The following is a 17,421-nucleotide window of genomic DNA, read 5'->3' as shown; positions in this document are numbered from 1 at the left end:
TGTCCCAAAGGTATACAAAATTTCAGAAAACTACAGCCATAGTACCCCTGACCCTGTGTCGCCGGAATATGGGCTCGCACATCTGCCAGCAAATGTCGGGTCGCCTTGCTAATCCCGGCGGCGGCCCCAGATCCAGTGGGCTGTTCCCATGGGACTCTCCTTTCTGTTGAGAGATAGTGGACACCTCTACAGGGCGTCAGCCATCATCTCAGAGGTGCAACACTCGTTCATAACCTCATCCAAGCACACAAGGCTTCAGATCGATGCTCGAGGTCTCACTGAACCATCCATCTGCTTTGACGCCCAGGAGTGCCAACCAAAGAGATCTTCCCCGCGCCCCGACAGCATACTCGGCGGCCTGTCCTGGCGCATGTTCCGTCTAATGTTCTATCAGGGCCGCGAGTACTATGCAATAGAGTAGGAAATGTGCTGGATACATTCCGGCAGTGGAAGAGGTAAATAGGTTGGCCCGCCTCGAGTGTCGGGGTGGCGGTCAGGTGGCAGGGAAGCGCCACCTCGGGGAAGCTATAAATAGTGCATGTCGAACAGTGGGCTCCAGAAAGTCCCAAGTGTATTCATTATTCATATCCGATCATTGAGATATATAAGTCACCTGTAGTCGCATTTGGGTCTGCACCCATTCCTCGGCAGGGGGATGCCTCGGCCACGGCAGGGCCGAAGGGAACCCCGCCGCGACAGAGCAGAATGGGAGGTTGCAGCGGACAGTCGGTCCCTCAATGAAACAGAGGATAGCAGCTATGCCAGCTCCAGCGGGAGTGGGGATGAGAGCGAGGCCGCGCTGGTTCCCATCCGCCTGGCCATGTGGGACCTGGGGCAGTGCGACAAGAAGCGATGCACAGGCACCCGCCTGGTCAGGCATGGACTTGTGCAGGAGCTGCGACTCGGCACGGTGAGGCGCTGGGTTGGAGGGACCTCATGCACTCAGTGAAGGGGTGGATGGGGACTGCTCCTTTGCAGCTTCCTCGCACCTTGCAGTGCAGGTTCTTGGCACTGGGTGCTTCATCCAAGGGCTTCCACTGGAACGCCACACAGGTGTTTCCCGGCGTCATCCTCTCCCCCATGGGCCGCAACTGCGTCTCTCGCGCCGACCGGCAGCTCATCGCCTCCAGGGGCCTGGCGGTGGTGGACTGCTCCTGGGCCAGGCTGGACGACGTGCCCTTTGCCAGGATCAAAGGCAATGCGCCCCGTCTCCTGCCCTGGCTCCTGGCTGCCAACCCCGTGAACTACGGTCGACCGGCCAAGCTCTCCTGCGCCGAGGCTCTGGCCGCCGCCCTGTACATTTGCGGCTTCCCAGCCGAGGCCCGGGCCGTCATGGGCCGGTTCAAGTGGTGAGTGAGCTGTTGCAGGATCAAAGGTGGAGGCAGGTGCAACGCTGACCCGTGGCTTGAGGGTTGCAAATTTGGGCCACGGGCTGCTGAGGGACCAGTCGAAATGCACCAGACAGGCTTAGGGTGGGGTGCCAAGCGGGCCCTGCACCTTGGGAGCGGTGCATGCACTGGAGTCTGCATTGGCTAGGAGAATTCTGCCTCAACGGTCATTTCTGAGAGTTTGCCTGAGGCGGAATAATCTCATCTTTGAGCTCGGCGTCAGCACCCTCCTCAGTGCACCAGTGGGAACTCACACCCAACATGCTTCCACCTTTCCCATCATTAGGGGCCACAGCTTCCTGAGCCTGAACGAGGAGCTGCTGGAGGGCTACGCAGCATGTCCGGGACCCGAGGAGGTGATAGAGTACCAGCAAAGACACGTGGCCTCCCTGCAGGAGGGGTCTCGCCGGAGAGGTGCGTGTGGCCGGCACTGGTGTGTACGTGAGTGTGCCCTGGGCGGATTGCAAGCATGCGGGCGCTGACCTGCGTATCCGCCGCCTTGCTGGGGAGAGCGGGGCGCGCCGCAAGGGGCTGTGTAAAGGCACATGTATCCCCCACCCCCTCCCTCGCGTTGACCTTCAATCCACACGCGCCAACTCCTGATGCAGAGCGGGGGCCCGAACAGGGCGACGACTACCTGGACCCGGACGACCTTCCCTCCTCGGATTCTTCCGGCACCGAGTCTGAGTCAGACAGCACGGCCACGGATGAGGGCGGCCAGGGGCCACTGGGCCATGGCGCGCGTTCAGGCGAGGCGCAAGCAAGCGAGGCAGGCGAGGAGCTGGCGCGGCTGGGCGTCAGTGGGGAGCGGCGAGACGGCAGCCGGTCACCGGAACAGCACAGTGGATGAGGGAGTGCTCCGATGTTCCTCCTCTCGTCCCTCGCTGGCCCGATCTATGTGCAGTCCTTGGGATCAGACAGGTGCTGCCAATGACTTTAAGGTGCCTTACAGGGGTGGGGCATGGGGAAGGTGCTGGGCAGGGGACGCGTAGCGCCCCTCCCAACCCCCTTGGTGCGATGTAGAGCGCATAAGCCCGCAGCGACACTCTGCGCCGTTTCCTGGGGCGTCATTCTCCCGGGCCATGCCAGCAAGGTCGGTGCCACTGCACTGGACGTCTTTCCATCTGCACTCCGCCAATCACCAGGTACATGCCCAGGCCGCATGAAGGGAGCCCGTCGCGTCATGTGCGTGCCGTCGCAGCGGGGCCTCCGTGTTCAGCCTGGTAGCCGGCGTGGCGGCCATGAGCCCTGGCGCGTGACTGCCGCGCATGCTGTTCAGGAGCCTGCACAACGGGGCATCCCACTTCCCTCTGATGAGAACCAGGGCATGCCTGAGCACGGTGCACCCCCACATTCCTCGCCGCATGATGTCATTTGATGGCATGTTGTTCTGGAGCTGTGACACGCTGCTCCACGGTTTTAGAGGAAGGTGCGGCGCTCTCTGTCGCAGGTCTCCCACCGACAACTCTCAACAGGCCCTGGTCTGTGCTGGCAGGCGCCGCCGGGACCAGGGTCAAACTGCCTGCCAGGCGCTGGAGATCATCCTTGGCTGATGCGGGGTCGAGCGCCTCCACCAGTTGCCTGGGATGATGAGGGTTTTGGCAGAGGGGCTCTGGGTCAATCGATGCACCCCCCAGGGGCATGCTCGGGGTGGATGCCTTGCATTCATTGCACGCTGTAACTCCCAGGCGTTGGGTCTGGGCACTATTCAGGTCCATCAGGAGCATGGCACTCGCCACTGCCTCCCCTCCCCTTTCTTCCCCTCCCAGTGATGCACCCAAGCAGCACCTGACTTCCTCCTGAGCATCGCGCCTCTGACGCTCAGACGCCAGAGTGAGGAAGATCTGGACCAGCCCCAGCACTCCAGCCAGCTGCAGGGCGCCTCCCAGGATGGGGCCGCGCAGGGCATAGGCAGCGGCAGCCAGAGCCAGCAGGGCGCCCAGGGGTGCCAGAGAATAGCCGTCGTCGGGAAGGGTGGCCAGGGGGAGGCGCACGCCGCCAAGGCTGAGGTTGGGGAAGGGGATGGGGCCCGGGGTGCTCCGGACTGGCAGGCCCGACTCAGTCCAGCCCCGGGGTCCAGCAAACCCGCCCTGCACGACATACACCTGGACAGCGTCGCCCAGGGCGCGTGCCACCTCAGGCCCCTTGGCCTTCGACAGGGATCCGTCCCTGGGTTGCAGAGGGGAATGAGGTGAGGGGCTTTTTGTATTGAGCGAGCCGCCATGGCAATCTCATTCCTTGAGTCGTCCACAGGCCAGCCTCACTGGAACGCCCACATAAGACTGCCTGTTCAGCACCTCACCCGTCCAGCAGGAGGACTGGGCAGCCTTTAGGAACCTTCACCTCGCTCTTCAGCTTTTCCACAAAGAAGCGCCCGGGTTTCTGTGAAAGGAAAAGTTCAGGAATGGGATTCAAGAATGAGTCCCTGAGAGGAGAGGGAGTGAGTCTGTGCGTCGAAATGGAAGGGCTTTGCGGTTTTAGGAATCTTACACAGTCAGGTTTAAGTCAGCTGCAAGGTGCAGAGAGGATCCACCCCCAGCATTCGTGCAGAATGTGCAAGCAGCAGGAAATGTCCACCAGCCCACAGGCTATGGACCTTGTCAGCCCCCCATGCCCTCAAGTCACAGCACAGGCCAGCGGCCAGTGTCCTCACCTGTGATGGAGGCTGCTTCAGTGGAGAGGCCTGCCTGGGTTTCACGTTTTCTCCTGCTGGACGGCCAGAGGATCTCAGAACCTTGCCAGTCCGCCCTTCACCTGAGGTGGGGCTGGCTCCCGGGCCAAGTCTCCTCCAGGCCTGTTTTGGCTGTTGAGCAGATGCCCTGGAGTCCCTCTTCACGCTGCGCAAACGCCCAGACGATGCTGACAAGGGAGGGACATCCTGCACAAAGATTTGTGACGCTGCTCGAGGGCCAAGGACAACGATCCAAGGTAGAATGCGGCACATGTGCGCGGGGTGACAGGAATGCTCAACCTCCCCGGCCCACCTCTTGGTATGGGAGCCGAATAGGTGACCGACCCGGACCAATGTCCGGAGACCCCTGGCCCTGTGCCTGGCCCTTGCTCCGGATGTCGATGAGCAGTGCCCCCGGGATGTCGCGCAGCATGTCGCGAGCCCCAGCCGCTGTCGTGCTCCTGCATGTCGTGGGCAGTAGCTGCCGCGTGAGCGGGAGGGTGGCCAGCGCGCCTAGGCCTATAATGAGCACCGCTGGGTCCAGTCCAGCATGGACCGTGGCCGGGATTTCGGGAACGATGATCTGATCTTGGACGTCTTGAGCCCATGCCATGGCGCCACTCGTGAGCCAATAAAAAGTCAAGTGTCCCGTGAAGACGACAGGAACTCGACGCGGGGCTTGAGCGACTCTGAGCTTCGCTGTGGGCTTGAGCACCTCCAGGGGGGGCCCGACCCCATGCGCTTTCACCATTGCTGTCATGCACACAGCTGCTCTGGTTCAATACTGCTGACCGCAATGATGAGGAAGGGATGTACTCTTGTCCCTTTGTTTCTCGGGCCACGGGAAGTGGAGCAAATCAGATCGTATCTTTCCCGCCATCACGTTCATAACCCAGTTGGCAACCTGTACAAATTCTGGAAGCCTTGTCCGTGTACAGCTGGTTGCAGGGTCCCTCACTGCACGACAGTCTGGTGCTCATTTGTGCCAGAACACGACACTCATTGAATGGAGACAGGAGGTCAGGCAGGTTCTTCAGCGCTGATGATTGCAAACCTCCCAAAGGCTTTGCTCCAGCGTCCAAGGAATGCATTGTGTGCTTCGTATGCACAGCAAGTGTCAGCTCGGCGCCCAACCCTTATAATGGACGGGCCGTCCATTGCAGGGGAATGCTGGTCCAGGCAGATGGCTCCAGACTAGGTCTCCATCGCATCCAGCTCTTTGAGCCGCTCCAGAATGACCTGCATGCCCATGAGGGAGGGAACATCGAGGGCTATCATCAACTGGACAGGCCTGCTTCCGTGTTTAATGGGTCAGTCAGCTCAGCGCGAAACATGTGGCACCACAGTGTGCGTCATCTGGGCAAAAATCAGGTCTATCCAGGACCTAGATAACAGTGGTGGTCCTCCCACACCAAGGCTGCTGTGGCTGACTCCCCTTCGACTCAGCCAGACCCACCCCCAAGCCCTGGCCCCATCCTGCCTTCTTGCTGGTCTCCTGAATCTCCCCACCGATGACAAACTCGTCCAGCAGGCAGTAGACTTTATGGAAGCCAAAAACGAGGTCCAGCTCGCAGACATTGCCAAAGTAATGGTCTAGGATCTGCAGGGCACAGGTGGACGAGTGGGAGGTCGGGTGCCTGGCAGGAACACGAGGGGTCCGAAGGGGCCATGGAAAAGAATGGGGAGCTTCACAACCCAAATACCTGCACGGCGCCGGCCCACTTCCCAGCGCTCTGCTGATGCTGTCATGGCCACCACGGCATTGCATGGGCAGGCCTACCTCGACAAACAGGTGGATGCTCTCGAGGTACAGGAGCTCGTTGTCTGTGGGGTCCACTGCAAACACAAAGTAGAGACCAGCATACCGCCGGTACACCAACTTGTAGGTCTTGAACTGCGGGGCACAGGTAAGGGTGTTCCGGTTGTGTACAGCATCAAGGTGCTGGTGGCCAGGATCAGGCACCATGTCATTCTGAAGGACGCCAGCAATGCACGGGACCTCCAGTCGCCTCCCCACCTCGATGAAGTTTGTAAATTTGGAGTCCCGGTTGACGATGAGTCGGTACACCTCGTCCTCCAGTCGCTTCTTGTCTTCATCCGACAGTGGGGTGTAGTACTTTGCAAGCCGTGCCTTGCCAGATCGATTGAGAAGGAGGAAGAACCGGATCATGGCTTAGCCCGGCGCGATCGTGGGGGGGCCCTGGGTGTAGCCGACCAGGCAATGGGTTGATCCACGTATCACCGACCCCTGGCTGGGAGCGACAGAGCGAAATAGATTGTCTATGTGCACGGAGGAGCGAGGCACCTGTTTGCGGGAGGTCCGACGTGTTGCAGCGCAGGTAACTGTCAAGGGGTCGATTTTATGGTGGGGACGTGTTAGCCAACCGGTTTATACCTGAGAAAAATGTGCACAGCGGGAGAATGCACACTCGCAATGGTACCCCCGCGGAAATGGCACTAATGCGCGAGCTCGGGCAGGGGCTTGGGCGCACAGGCTTGCTGGCGCGCCAGGTCAACCTCGGGGGAGGCTTGGGCCTCCAGGGGATGCCCACTCTCGTCGTGTCATGGCCAATCTGGCGGGGTTTTACTTCACACCCCAATTCTTCCGGGCAGATTCTTCCCTCACATGAACAGTGTGTGTTTCATCCTGGTGTCGGGTCTGTGTTGTGGATGCGCTACATGGGAAGAGATCGTCAGATCTCAGGATTGCATGGGCGAGAATGGAGATGGACGTACCATGCATGCAAGGCTGCTGGCAGCACAGCTGACTTAGTACGGTGCAAGACGGGTGACAGTGGAAAAGGAGTAGACAGAGGCAGGGGCCTGCGGCAACCGTATCAATGTCTGGGCAGGACAAAGGACCTGAGGACAATTAAACGGGAGGGATGTACCCACAATTTCGGTTGCGTGTGAAGGGGTTTAATATGGGAAGGGCCCTGCTAATGGGATCCGCTCGAGATGAGCAAGCTGGCGTTATGAGCTACGTTTTGGAAGGTACCACGGGGAAAACTGGCTTGGAAGAGGCACGGCAATGCGGATGAGTCAAGTAATGCGTCGGGTCAAAAAATCCTTTCAAAAATTGTTGTCGCAGGGGGATTTACGAGGTTTGAGCCGGGTCATGGCTGGCGCTCAACGGCACGCCTCTGTACACCTGGGATGGCGTCATGCTCTGCGTGGAGTGCTCTGCATGGGAAGGGATAGAGAGTGGATACTAAAAACGTGGGGTGTGGGGACGAGGTGGGGGAGTCCAGGTGGGAGTGATGATGAGCTCTCACAGACCCTGCAGACCCAGGCAGGAAGCAATGAGCACGGCCGGTCCCAACGGCACAATCCAGAGGCAAGCATCATTTCCCTCCTGCTTCCCGCTTTCCTACCCCATGCTCCCTCACCCCCGCTCTGCGACAGGCCCGACAGGGAGGAGTCGTGTCGCTTGAGGCCCTGCCCCGACCCGATGGACACCGTCAGGCCGCCTGGCCCGGCACGCATCAGCCTCGGCACCCCCCCCGTGCGGCCACCGGCCCCCTCAGCGCCCGGGGGCCGCAGCTCGGCGGGCAGAAACAGGGCGGTGCCATCGATGTGCTCCAAGGGGTCCAGGCTGGGGGGCCCGCCGCGGTACATGAAGGACTGCTCCAGGGAGTCTAGGGTGAGGATCTGCGTGCGCGGGGTGGGAAGGGATGGGGGTGGAGGGGAACGCGCGGGAGGTTTCGAGGGGTGTGGCGGGAAGGTCGGGGGCAGGACGCCTCGCCGGAACTGCGTGGACCCGCGCCATACCCGCTGCCCCACCATCCCCTGGTCTCACGCCAGCCATGGACCCAGGCCTGCACGCCCCCTTCACCCCTCTCCTCCCCCTCCACCCCCAAAGGCCCCCCGCCAGGCTCACGGAGTCATCCATGTCGCTCCACAGCTCCTCCATCTCCAGCGCGTCCCAGGCCTCATCGAACCCGCCCAGCGCCGCAAGCCCCCGCTTGCCCAGCAGCGAGGAGGTGGCGGGGGCGTGGGTGTGGGCGCCGAGGGAGGGCGCGGGGGCGCTCTCCGCCGAGGCCTCCAGCACCAGCGTGCGTGGGAGGAGGTCGGCGCTGAGATAGGACACGGCGTGCAGAGGCTGCTGCTGGGCGGTGGGCGTGTGGGGGGCCGCAGGGCTCGCGGGGCTCGGCGTGGCGCGCGCCTTCCCCGGCGCCGGCCTGGCCGGCGCCGCGGCCTCCGCCCCGGCGCGCAGCTTGGCAGCCTGGTCCTTGCTGTGGTGCCGCAGCTCGGCCACGATGTCGTCCTGAGGAGGGGGGTTTGATGGTGGAGGTGTAGGGAAGGGTTGGAGTGATTCCTGTGGAGACAGTTGCTGGGACCGGCGCGCTGAGGCGAGTGGAAATCAGGGAACAGGGAGGAGAAGGGTAAAGGGACACCAGGCAGGAGTAGGGGCCTGGGCGTGTCGTACCCTCACCCAGTGGTAGCACTCTGCCAGCCACCCCACCTGGGTCATGGCCTCGATCAGGTGGAACATGCAGCGGTAGGTCTCTGCCGGGAAGTTCAGGGCGTCGCACGCGAGGCCCTTGCAGCGCAGGGCCATGATGTCTGGGAGGATTGGGTGAGTGGGAGACGCGACGTGGGATGCACGGCCCCGGCACCATCCTCGCCACATTCAATGGGCAAGAAGGTGGCACAATGTCCAGCGACTGGTCCTGCAAACGGCTGCAGTACAACAGCCACGTGGAAACGACCGGCAGCCACGTCTTGTGCCAAAATTGTTAGGTGAGATTCCCAGCATGCCCATCCTCTGGCCCCATGCCACACACCCAGACGAGTGGACTCACCGTGGCACTTTGCAGCATGCACCTCGTGCTGGAAGCTGCCAAGGTACACCTGGGGAGTGCGTGGGTGGGGGCGTGCTCTGCTATGGCCGGATGCCCGCTCCCACCCCTGGCAAGTTCCCGACAAGTCGGGAAGAGTGCTGCTGTAACCATGACCCTAGCTCTACAGCCTTGCATTCGCGACCAGTCGCGAATCGCTCGTACCTGCTTCTTCTGCTCCCAGAAGTGCGCCTCATACCTCTGAGTCCGTCTGTTCGTGGGGTCGGGGGGGAGGAATGCTCGTGTCCACTGGCCGAGGAAGTTGCACGTGGGGATTCAACGTGCAGTACGCTTGACCGGAGTTCCCAAGCAACGGCCTAAAGCTCACTTGTGCTTGGTAATTCCTCTAAAACGCGGGGCAGCTTTGGTGGGTGGGCCCGGCCCGGGATTCAGCTCAGCTGCGAGCGAGAGGATGGATGGGCGTCGGTAATGAACCGGACGGAATCGCTACACACCAAGCAGCAGGATGACGACGCACCATCCCCCCCGGACAGCAACCTGGTAGGTTCAGTAGATTCGGGAGCAGTCTGAAGAAGGAGCCACGCAAGCTCTCGGCTGAGGTTTGCGTCCCGGAATCCTCTCCGGCCTGCGCGACTCCACGTCCAGGCTCCTGGTGCACGTCGCCGCCTTGCTTGGTGTAGAGCATCGTATAATGCGTGTCCAAGCTTTCTGGCGCGGAATAACGAATGCCAGATCCTGTGGTAGGAAACCGGAGAGATGCCTGGTTGACGTACACTCTGGTCTTGGTCGAGAAAGAAGGGTGGAATCCCATACCTTGAACGGAGAGAATCTCGGCGACAAACCGGAATACGCACCACCCCTAGGGCACCCGGGATGGCTTCGAAGAAAAATAGGAAGCAAGGATTCCCGACAGGCATGTCACAACTGGAGCGCAAGAAGGACTTGGCCGGAAGGAAGCCGGCCTGAGGTGGCTCCGGTTAGCCCTAATGAAATACCCCAGTCCCCGCAGCAACACCCCTCTGAGTCTCATGAACAGCCAGATCTCACCGTTGCAAATACGATCTCGGTCGACCGTCGAGTTCATGAAGGCCGAAGAACTTGCTTAGAGTGTTCGTAAGGTGAGGATCCGTGGTGATTTGGCGAGAACGAGCTGGGGGATATCGAGAGCCCGGGTCGAAGAATATGGTGGTAGGACCGATTAAAATGTCAGGGGTACTTTCACGGAGTTGTGGGGTCTCAAGCTGCAGAATACTACAATACACACGAGTTTTATGCCGAGGAACACACGTAGAGTATAGTAATACCGCAGATGCTTGCCACACAGGTGAATGGCCGCAGTGCGCACGCTGCAAAATCGCAAGAAAAGGCGGTGCACCTTCGCCCGGAAACCTAGGTGGAGCGACATCCTCGGATTGGACAATCCGCTCAGCGAGTGAGCAGCGCCACGCGAATATTATGTGGGCACCTTGGGTCACACACATGAAACACACATCTGATGCAGGTGTCTTCGATGGAATGGGAGGCCGCGAGCCGCCTTCCTGCGCTGTTGTCGGGAGCTTCCCGTATCCATCGCTGAGCCCTACCTCTCCAAGACGGAGGGCCACCGCACTCGGAGGGTGTGAAACCCTTTTCAGATTTTCAGGTACCACCATAAAGTGCAACCCAAACGCTTGCTGCACCCCGGTCATGTGGCTTGCCACCGAGGAGCCTGCGGAGGTGGAGCTCCGGTGTGCCATGGCAGCTGGGTGCAGCCAGTCGTGGAGGGAGGTCTTTGCTCACAGTAGAGGACGGAGCGAGGCCTGGAAATCATCCTAATGAGCAAATATGCACAGCTTGGTCGAGGGTGGAGCATGAGACAGTGGTGGCAGCATTTACCATTGCCTGACAACACTGAGGCCCACCCCAGCACTTCCCCCCCTGTGCTGTGAATGGCCAAGGGAAAGCTTCTCCGCCTGGCTACCGGGATAACTAGCCGTGGCAGAACTGGGAATGTTTGTGGCTTCCGGACATAGATTGAGAGATGGTAGCAGCACCATGTACTGCTTGTTTATTTAGGCCGACAAGGAGGGAGCCGAGGGTACACAGTACGGGGCGTCGAAAATGGGAAAGCCATGGGTGGTTGTCGGGATGGTGGCAGGGGAGGTGTGCCAACGGAGGCAATTCTGAGTATAATAGCAATGTTTCATGCGTGTTTCGTCATGGGCTGGTGGGCGTGAGTGGGGGCACTCGACCTCCTTTCATGTAGTAGAATCAGGCCTTGCATTAGAAACAGATGCCTGCTGCTCTCAAGCCACTACGCGGTTTGTAAATGTGCAGGAAAACATACATCGTACCCCCCCTCGGTTACGGTGGGATGTACCAGGCCCCCGAGGCAGTGCAGGCGTCCTATGGGCTCGAGGCTCCACCGAGATGATCCATGCAGCACATTCTCGCTCATGTGGCTCACAAGGGGGAAGGTCCACCCCTTGCCGAACTGGAATAGAACGAGGATCCCCTCCCATCCTCCTGGCGGTGTTTTCGACACCTGCAGAGGTCAGACTGCCAATTTCCTTCCCTCACAACGCCTTGGCTCTCCTGGTGCCTCTCGATCCCCTCTTCCTCCCCTCCTCCCCCCCCCCCCACCACCCTCCTCCGTCACCCATCACAGTGTTTACATGCACAGCAGCGGGCCAGCCCCGCTCCTCCGCCTCAGAGCTTGTCCTCGTACTCGCCAAGCGGGGAGGGCTCGGGCTTGAGCCCCTTGCGCTTGCGGATGTCCAGCACCAGGGTGTTGGCCTGGGAGCCGGCGTTGAGGGGGTCGGAGGTCATGACCTCCCAGTGGTCGAACACGGACTGGGGGAAGGCCTGGCCTGCAGTGGCGGCGCGCAGGGTGGAGGTGAAGCCGAAGGACTCGATGACGGGGAGGTAGGCCTTGAGGTTGAAGATGGGGGTGCCGGGGCGCTGGGCCTCCTCGAACACCATGCCGCGCTTCTGATTCAGCACGGAGTAGACGCCGCCCATGGCCTGCTCGGGGCACTGAATCTCCACCAGGTACACGGGCTCCAGCAGGCGCGGCTGGGCGGTGAGCTGGGCCGCGTACATGGCGCGGCGCGCGGTGGGGATGATCTGGCCGCCACCGCGGTGGATGGCGTCGGCGTGCAGGACCACATCGCACACCTGAAGAGATTGTTTTGGGTGTGTGTGTGCTTGGGTGAGGAGGGTAGTGGGTGTGTGGCGGTGGACCACTCGCGGGTTGGTGAGAGGACGGGGCGTCGGCATGGGCACCCCCCCCCCCTCGCCAACCGGCGCAGCCAGCCGCCCAGCAGACCCTTTGCCCAGCAGGGATCACCTTTACCCGCCGGGGATCACCGTTTGCTTGCGCCCCCCCCCCCCCCCCCCCCTCCTCCTCCACCCCACCACCAAAACCACCCCCCTGACCTCAAACACGATGGCGCGCATGTTCTCCTCGGCCAGCACGCCCTCCTTGGAGGCCCACTGGAAGGCTGCCACGCAGGAGTCCTTGATCTCGTTCAGGTACTGCACGCCCTTGGTCACGTCGGTGAGCATGTTGGGGCCGGTGGTGTCGGGGCCGAAGCACCAGATCTTCTTGGCCAGCTCCTTGTCCCAGCCAAACTCCTCCGACAGGATCTTGGAGCGGATCTTGGGGTCGTCGCGGGGCCCCACCTTGCCCTCGTCGATGGCCTCGGCCAGGCCCTCCTCCATGGGCCGGGCCTGGAGGTAGATGCGGTTGTGCTTGTTGGGCGACTTGGACATGACCACATGGTCGGACATGATGTTCACGGTCTCGCGGAAGGCGACCACGGGCTCCGACACCCGGATCTCCGCGCCGCCCATGAAGTCGTCCTGCAGGTCCTTGAGGCAGATCTCCAGGTGCAGCTCCCCCGCGCCGGCGATGATGTGCTCCCCCGTCTCCTCGATGGAGCACTGCACCATGGGGTCCGACTTGGCCAGCCGCTTCAGCCCCTCCACCAGCTTGGGCAGGTCGGAGGCGTGCTTGGGCTCCACCGCTACGCGCACCACGGGGCTCACGCTGAACTTCATGGCCTTGATGGTGTGTGCATCCTCGCACTTCTCGTCCGTCAGCGTCGCGTTCTTGGTGATGAACTGGTCCAGCCCCACCAGGGCCACGGTGTTGCCGCAGGGCACGTCCTCCACCGCCTCCTGGCGACGGCCCATGCACATGACCGTGCGCTGCACCGTCTTCACGTACAGGTCCTTCTTGGTGCCGGGGACGTAGTTGGGGCCCATGATGCGCACCTTGCGCCCCGTGGCGATGCGGCCGGAGAAGACGCGGCCGAAGGCGAAGAAGCGGCCCTTGTCCGCCGCCGGGATCATCTTGGACACGTACATCATGAGGGGGCCCTCGGGGTCGCAGGCGCGCATGGCACTGGCGTAGGCGTCGTCCAGGGGGCCCTCGTACAGCACGTCCACGCGGTACTTCTGGGCGCGGGCGGGCGAGGGCAGGTGCCAGATCATCATCTCCAGCAGCGCGGAGTGGGCGGGGAGCCAGGTCTGCATCACGCGCTTCATCAGCGGCTTGCCCACCAGCTCCTTGTCCTCGGACTTGAGCAGGTGCAGCACCTCCAGCTTCTCCAGCAGCGCCCACAGCTTGTCCTTGGAGTCGGTCATGGCCGCGTCGATCACGGTGCGGATGGGCTCGTAAATGAACTGGCAGAAGCCGCGCTTGCAGGAGGCCGACCCCGTCTCCTTCTTGGTCCACTTCTTGGTCTTGGGGTCGAAGAAGTTGTCGCCCCACAGCTTCTCCATCATCTTCTTGGTGTCCGTGCCAAACTTCTTGGCATACAGGTTGGCAAACACCGTCAGGGTGAAGGCCCAGCCGTGCAGGCCGGCGGAGAAGGAGACGGTGCCCGCCTCGGGGTGCACCTGAAGGGTTTGGGTGGGGGTCGGGGTGTTGGGGTGAGTGACTCCGGGGGGCGGGCGGGGGAGGCATGAGGAATGAAGCGCAGGGGGTGCGCAGGGGAGGAGGGGGTCCGAGGTTAATGCATCCCCAACCCTGCACACACCAGGCAGGAGCGTGTCGCCAGGGCCAGCCTTCCCCTCCTCCCTCCCTCCCCCACCCACAGACCCACACCAAGGACCAACCTGGGTGTCGCCCAGGTCGTCGTCGGCGTAGGTGGCCATGATGACGTTGGCGTTCTCGATCACGCGGCGGTAGGACAGGTAGGCCTCCTCTGGGTCCAGCATCAGCTCCAGGAAACAGCGGTCGATCTTGTTGATGGTCAGCACGGGGCGGATGCGCTCGCCCAGGGCCTGGCGCAGCACCGTCTCGGTCTGCACACACACGCCCTCAATGCAGTCCACCACCACCAGCGCGCCGTCGGTGATGCGCAGCGCGGCTGTCACCTCAGAGGAGAAGTCGACGTGGCCTGTTGGTGTGGGTTGGGGGGATGGGGGGGTGAGCTGTGTGTGAATGGGCTGAGATTCGTGGCAAAGGGTTCAAGGTGCATGCAAGTACCATGGGTGAGCACATGCAGAGGGGGCAAAACTGACAGGGACCTGCTGGCGCAGGCGCCTGAACGGGCCTCACGATCGCACACTGCCAATCCTGTGCACAAGGCACAGGAGGTGCCCAGCCACCCTGAACTGCCCCCCTCTCTCAAGTCGAGCGCACCGGGGGAGTCAATCAGGTTGATCAGGAAGTGGTTGCCGTCGCGCGCGCCGGTGAAACCCTTCAGGTCCTCGTCCTCCATGACGTAGTACAGGGAGATACCGGTGGACTTGATGGTGATGCCACGCTCCTGCTCGTCGGCGCGGGTGTCGGTCAGGCGCTGGTCGCCGGCCTGGGGTGACGAAGGAGGGGAATGGTAGGTGGGTGCAGGCATGGCAGCAGGCCGGCCAAGGGCAAAGGCAAGGCAGCAGAGGGCAGTGGTGCACTCACCACGAGCCTGATCCACCAGCCCTCAGCCCCAACTCTTGTCTCAGCGTAAATCGCCCTCCCACACGCACACACCTGCTCCATGGCAATGATGCCGGCGGCAGCCACCAGGGAATCAGTCAGGGTAGACTTTCCGTGATCGACGTGGGCAATCACACTCATGTTCCTGATGTTGTCCTTGAACTCCATCAGGGCACGGATCTGTGGAGGTGTGGGGAGTGAGCGGTTTTGAGGGGCGGCCACGAGGCCCGGCGGTGTCGAGGTCCGACCACGGCCTGCGGAGATCCATACACGGCATGACAATGCCTGCTCATGCATGCCACGCCAATCCGAAGAGCCAGCTTGCCTCGTCCATAGTGAACTGTGGGGCGCAGGGAAGGGACAGGGTGAGTGGTGCGACGTGCGCGGCGGGCGAGGCACTCGGCGAGGAGAGTATGCAGGCGAAGAGAGCGGCCACCCGGGGTCCACCACAATGGCATCTGCACATCGCAATCATTTCCAGTGGTGAATGCCGGGGTCTCTCCGACCTCATCCAGCACGCTGCCCGACCGGGGGCGCACCTTCACCATCTTGGCGGTAGTGTCCGGGGAATACGGCCACTGGCGAAGAAAGAGGGCCCTGGTAAAGGATGGTGGGAAGGTAGCTGTGGTTTTCGCACAGCCGAAAAGGACAGGGTCAGGAGCCAGGATCGGGGTTGTAGCCGGCGGGTCTGGGGCAGCCCCTGCGCTCGCGATCGACCCAGGAATGGCACCTCGCAGATGCTTTTGGGGGGCACAGGGATGCCTGAGGCCACCATCTTCGGCAAGAGGTTGTTCCCTCATCTATCTCGCGTCAGTCAAGTACCTAAGGAGTTTCTAGACATTAAGTGACCACTCAACTACTATTCAAATGCCGGGGCCTCTTTTGTCTCCTGGAAAAGCAGCAAGTGGGGAGTCTACCTGGTGGCCCCTCTTCCAGCCTTCCACAGCTTTGACTCCCACTGAACAGGAATTGCAGCTCTATCTATACGCTCAGTACACTTTGTGTCGAGGAAAAGTCTTGAGGGGGTGTTGCGAGTCAAGGGGTGCACCAGGGCGAAGTCAGTACAGGGAGTGAAGAAGGGGCCCAAGATGGGGGGACCACAGGAGAGTGGAGGACGAATGACTTGGTGAGCATCTGCCAGCCAAACAGGAAACTTCTCAGCAGCAGAGCTTTCAATGGTCGGCCCGGCTGCACTTTTCACTCGTCCTTGCTGCGTTTCTTCGTCTTCGTCTTCTCCTTTTTCTTTTTCTTCTTCGTCCCATTTTCCCGGGCTTCCTCACCAGCCGCATCTCCAGCGCTCTCCCGCCGCTTGCGCTTCGCGGTACTCTTGCCGTTCTCCTCTTTATGCGCCTCCTCCGCCACCGCCACCTCCTTCCTCGGCTGCCCGGGGTATCCCACGACCTCCACGGCACCGGTGTCGGGCTCTCGGAGGGCTCCCTTGAGACTCACAAACTGACCCGTCTGTGTGACACTGCGCGACGAGGGTGGTTGAAAAACATCAAGGGTGAAGAGGCTGGTGTGAGTGTTGTCGGCATGGTGTGCTGCGGCGGATGTCCTTGTCAGAAATCCAGTTGAAATTAAATGGCCACTAAAGTTCAATTCAGCATTAGCTGTGGTAGTGCTCTCGCAAGCCCCTCCCCTAAACAGGCAAGGAGTGCACGGGGGGGGGGCCCTTTCAACCCCCATCCCAACAGCATAGCACCCTACCTGAGGACATCGAAGACCACAGTGGTCCCTATGCTGATGACATGGCGGGGGTTGCACAGGGACACCCAGGCAGACTGGGCTGGGCGGGATGCCAGGTCAGCACGGATCGCGTCGGCGCCGATGGACGCATTCACGATTCCTGCGACCAGCAGACCAATGAAGTCGCGGCCCACCTTGTTGACAACGCCCACTGTTAGGAATGGAGGAATGGTGGGCAGGACTTGCAGGGTGTGGAGGGGAGGCGTCGAGGCAGACTCAGGCATGGGATACAGGAAGATACAGATCCACTCTGCAACGGTGCAAGATCCAGCACAGCAGCTCAGTTCCCATAAAAGCAGCAGTAGAGCAGTGACCCATTAAAAGTGAAACAAATCAGTACACCATGTGTCTGCAAACCCACACGCAATGCGCACCCAATCGGCACCCGGGCTTGGGGTTGAACAGCGTCACGGTCGCCCCCACGTCCACATGGGTGTAAGGAAAGTATGGCTGAATGAGGCCACGGTGGGAGGCGAGTGTGGTGCTCCCATAGGCCAACACGATGCCCCCCAAATCCTCGGAATATCTGCTTGGTGGGTGGTAGGCATGAACAATGAGCTCAGAACGAAGGCTGCTTGCTGTTATCGCAATGCAGACTCCATAGGTGCCTTTATTTCTATGCTATACCGTCACGAATCTGTACAAGGGGCCCCCAGCTCGGTAAACTTGAACCCTGCAGCAGTCCCCAAGCACCAGTTCCAAGGGCAAGTTCTCACACAAAGCAATGGAAGGTAACACCCCAGGGACACAAACCTGAGCAGCAAAGTATTGAGCAGCTCTTCTACTCCGGCCAGGCTCGTCTCTGACAGCGCAGGATGCAGGGATACTTGGAATTGAGCCTTCACCCTCCGCAGGGTGCCATCGCTCATGGTTAAACTCCACCTCAGCAGTCCATTC

The 17,421-nt window shown here is 61.2% G+C and overlaps 6 protein-coding genes across 6 annotated transcripts; 2 read left to right on the top strand and 4 right to left on the bottom strand.

The window, feature by feature from the left end:
- Positions 1-820: 820 nt before the first annotated feature.
- On the top strand, positions 821-2,238 carry F751_3950 (Ribosome biogenesis protein TSR3-like protein; the record flags this gene model as incomplete). Its single annotated transcript, XM_011399860.1, has 4 exons — positions 821-910; positions 1,054-1,349; positions 1,684-1,802; positions 1,997-2,238. The coding sequence occupies 4 exons, from the start codon at positions 821-823 to the stop codon at positions 2,236-2,238; spliced, it is 747 nt and encodes a 248-aa protein (XP_011398162.1).
- Positions 2,239-2,656: 418 nt separating this feature from the next.
- F751_3949 (hypothetical protein) lies at positions 2,657-2,941 on the top strand (the record flags this gene model as incomplete). The annotated part of the gene is made up of 1 exon (XM_011399859.1): positions 2,657-2,941. One exon carries the CDS (start codon positions 2,657-2,659, stop codon positions 2,939-2,941), a length of 285 nt encoding a protein of 94 aa, XP_011398161.1.
- Positions 2,759-4,492, bottom strand: F751_3948 (hypothetical protein; the record flags this gene model as incomplete). The annotated part of the gene is made up of 4 exons (XM_011399858.1): positions 2,759-2,969; positions 3,177-3,557; positions 3,691-3,770; positions 4,373-4,492. 4 exons carry the CDS (start codon positions 4,490-4,492, stop codon positions 2,759-2,761), a joined length of 792 nt encoding a protein of 263 aa, XP_011398160.1.
- A 761-nt stretch (positions 4,493-5,253) lies between these two features.
- F751_3947 (AP-2 complex subunit sigma) lies at positions 5,254-6,229 on the bottom strand (the record flags this gene model as incomplete). Its single annotated transcript, XM_011399857.1, has 4 exons — positions 5,254-5,298; positions 5,516-5,659; positions 5,840-5,953; positions 6,077-6,229. 4 exons carry the CDS (start codon positions 6,227-6,229, stop codon positions 5,254-5,256), a joined length of 456 nt encoding a protein of 151 aa, XP_011398159.1.
- Positions 6,230-7,156: 927 nt separating this feature from the next.
- F751_3946 (Ethylene-responsive transcription factor WRI1) lies at positions 7,157-9,546 on the bottom strand (the record flags this gene model as incomplete). The annotated part of the gene is made up of 8 exons (XM_011399856.1): positions 7,157-7,242; positions 7,449-7,710; positions 7,940-8,167; positions 8,495-8,625; positions 8,865-8,913; positions 9,066-9,111; positions 9,229-9,298; positions 9,444-9,546. The coding sequence occupies 8 exons, from the start codon at positions 9,544-9,546 to the stop codon at positions 7,157-7,159; spliced, it is 975 nt and encodes a 324-aa protein (XP_011398158.1).
- A 2,003-nt stretch (positions 9,547-11,549) lies between these two features.
- F751_3945 (Elongation factor 2) lies at positions 11,550-17,393 on the bottom strand (the record flags this gene model as incomplete). The annotated part of the gene is made up of 10 exons (XM_011399855.1): positions 11,550-12,017; positions 12,279-13,745; positions 13,965-14,248; positions 14,494-14,662; positions 14,833-14,958; positions 15,285-15,400; positions 16,059-16,249; positions 16,486-16,675; positions 16,899-17,050; positions 17,278-17,393. The coding sequence occupies 10 exons, from the start codon at positions 17,391-17,393 to the stop codon at positions 11,550-11,552; spliced, it is 3,279 nt and encodes a 1,092-aa protein (XP_011398157.1).
- Between the last annotated feature and the right edge of the window lie 28 nt (positions 17,394-17,421).

The sequence above is a fragment of the Auxenochlorella protothecoides genome, assembly GCF_000733215.1.
Source record: "Auxenochlorella protothecoides strain 0710 unplaced genomic scaffold scaffold43, whole genome shotgun sequence".
Classification (NCBI taxonomy): domain Eukaryota; kingdom Viridiplantae; phylum Chlorophyta; class Trebouxiophyceae; order Chlorellales; family Chlorellaceae; genus Auxenochlorella; species Auxenochlorella protothecoides.
Note: the sequence above shows the minus strand (reverse complement) of the source record. Positions and strands in the feature narration are given on the sequence as shown.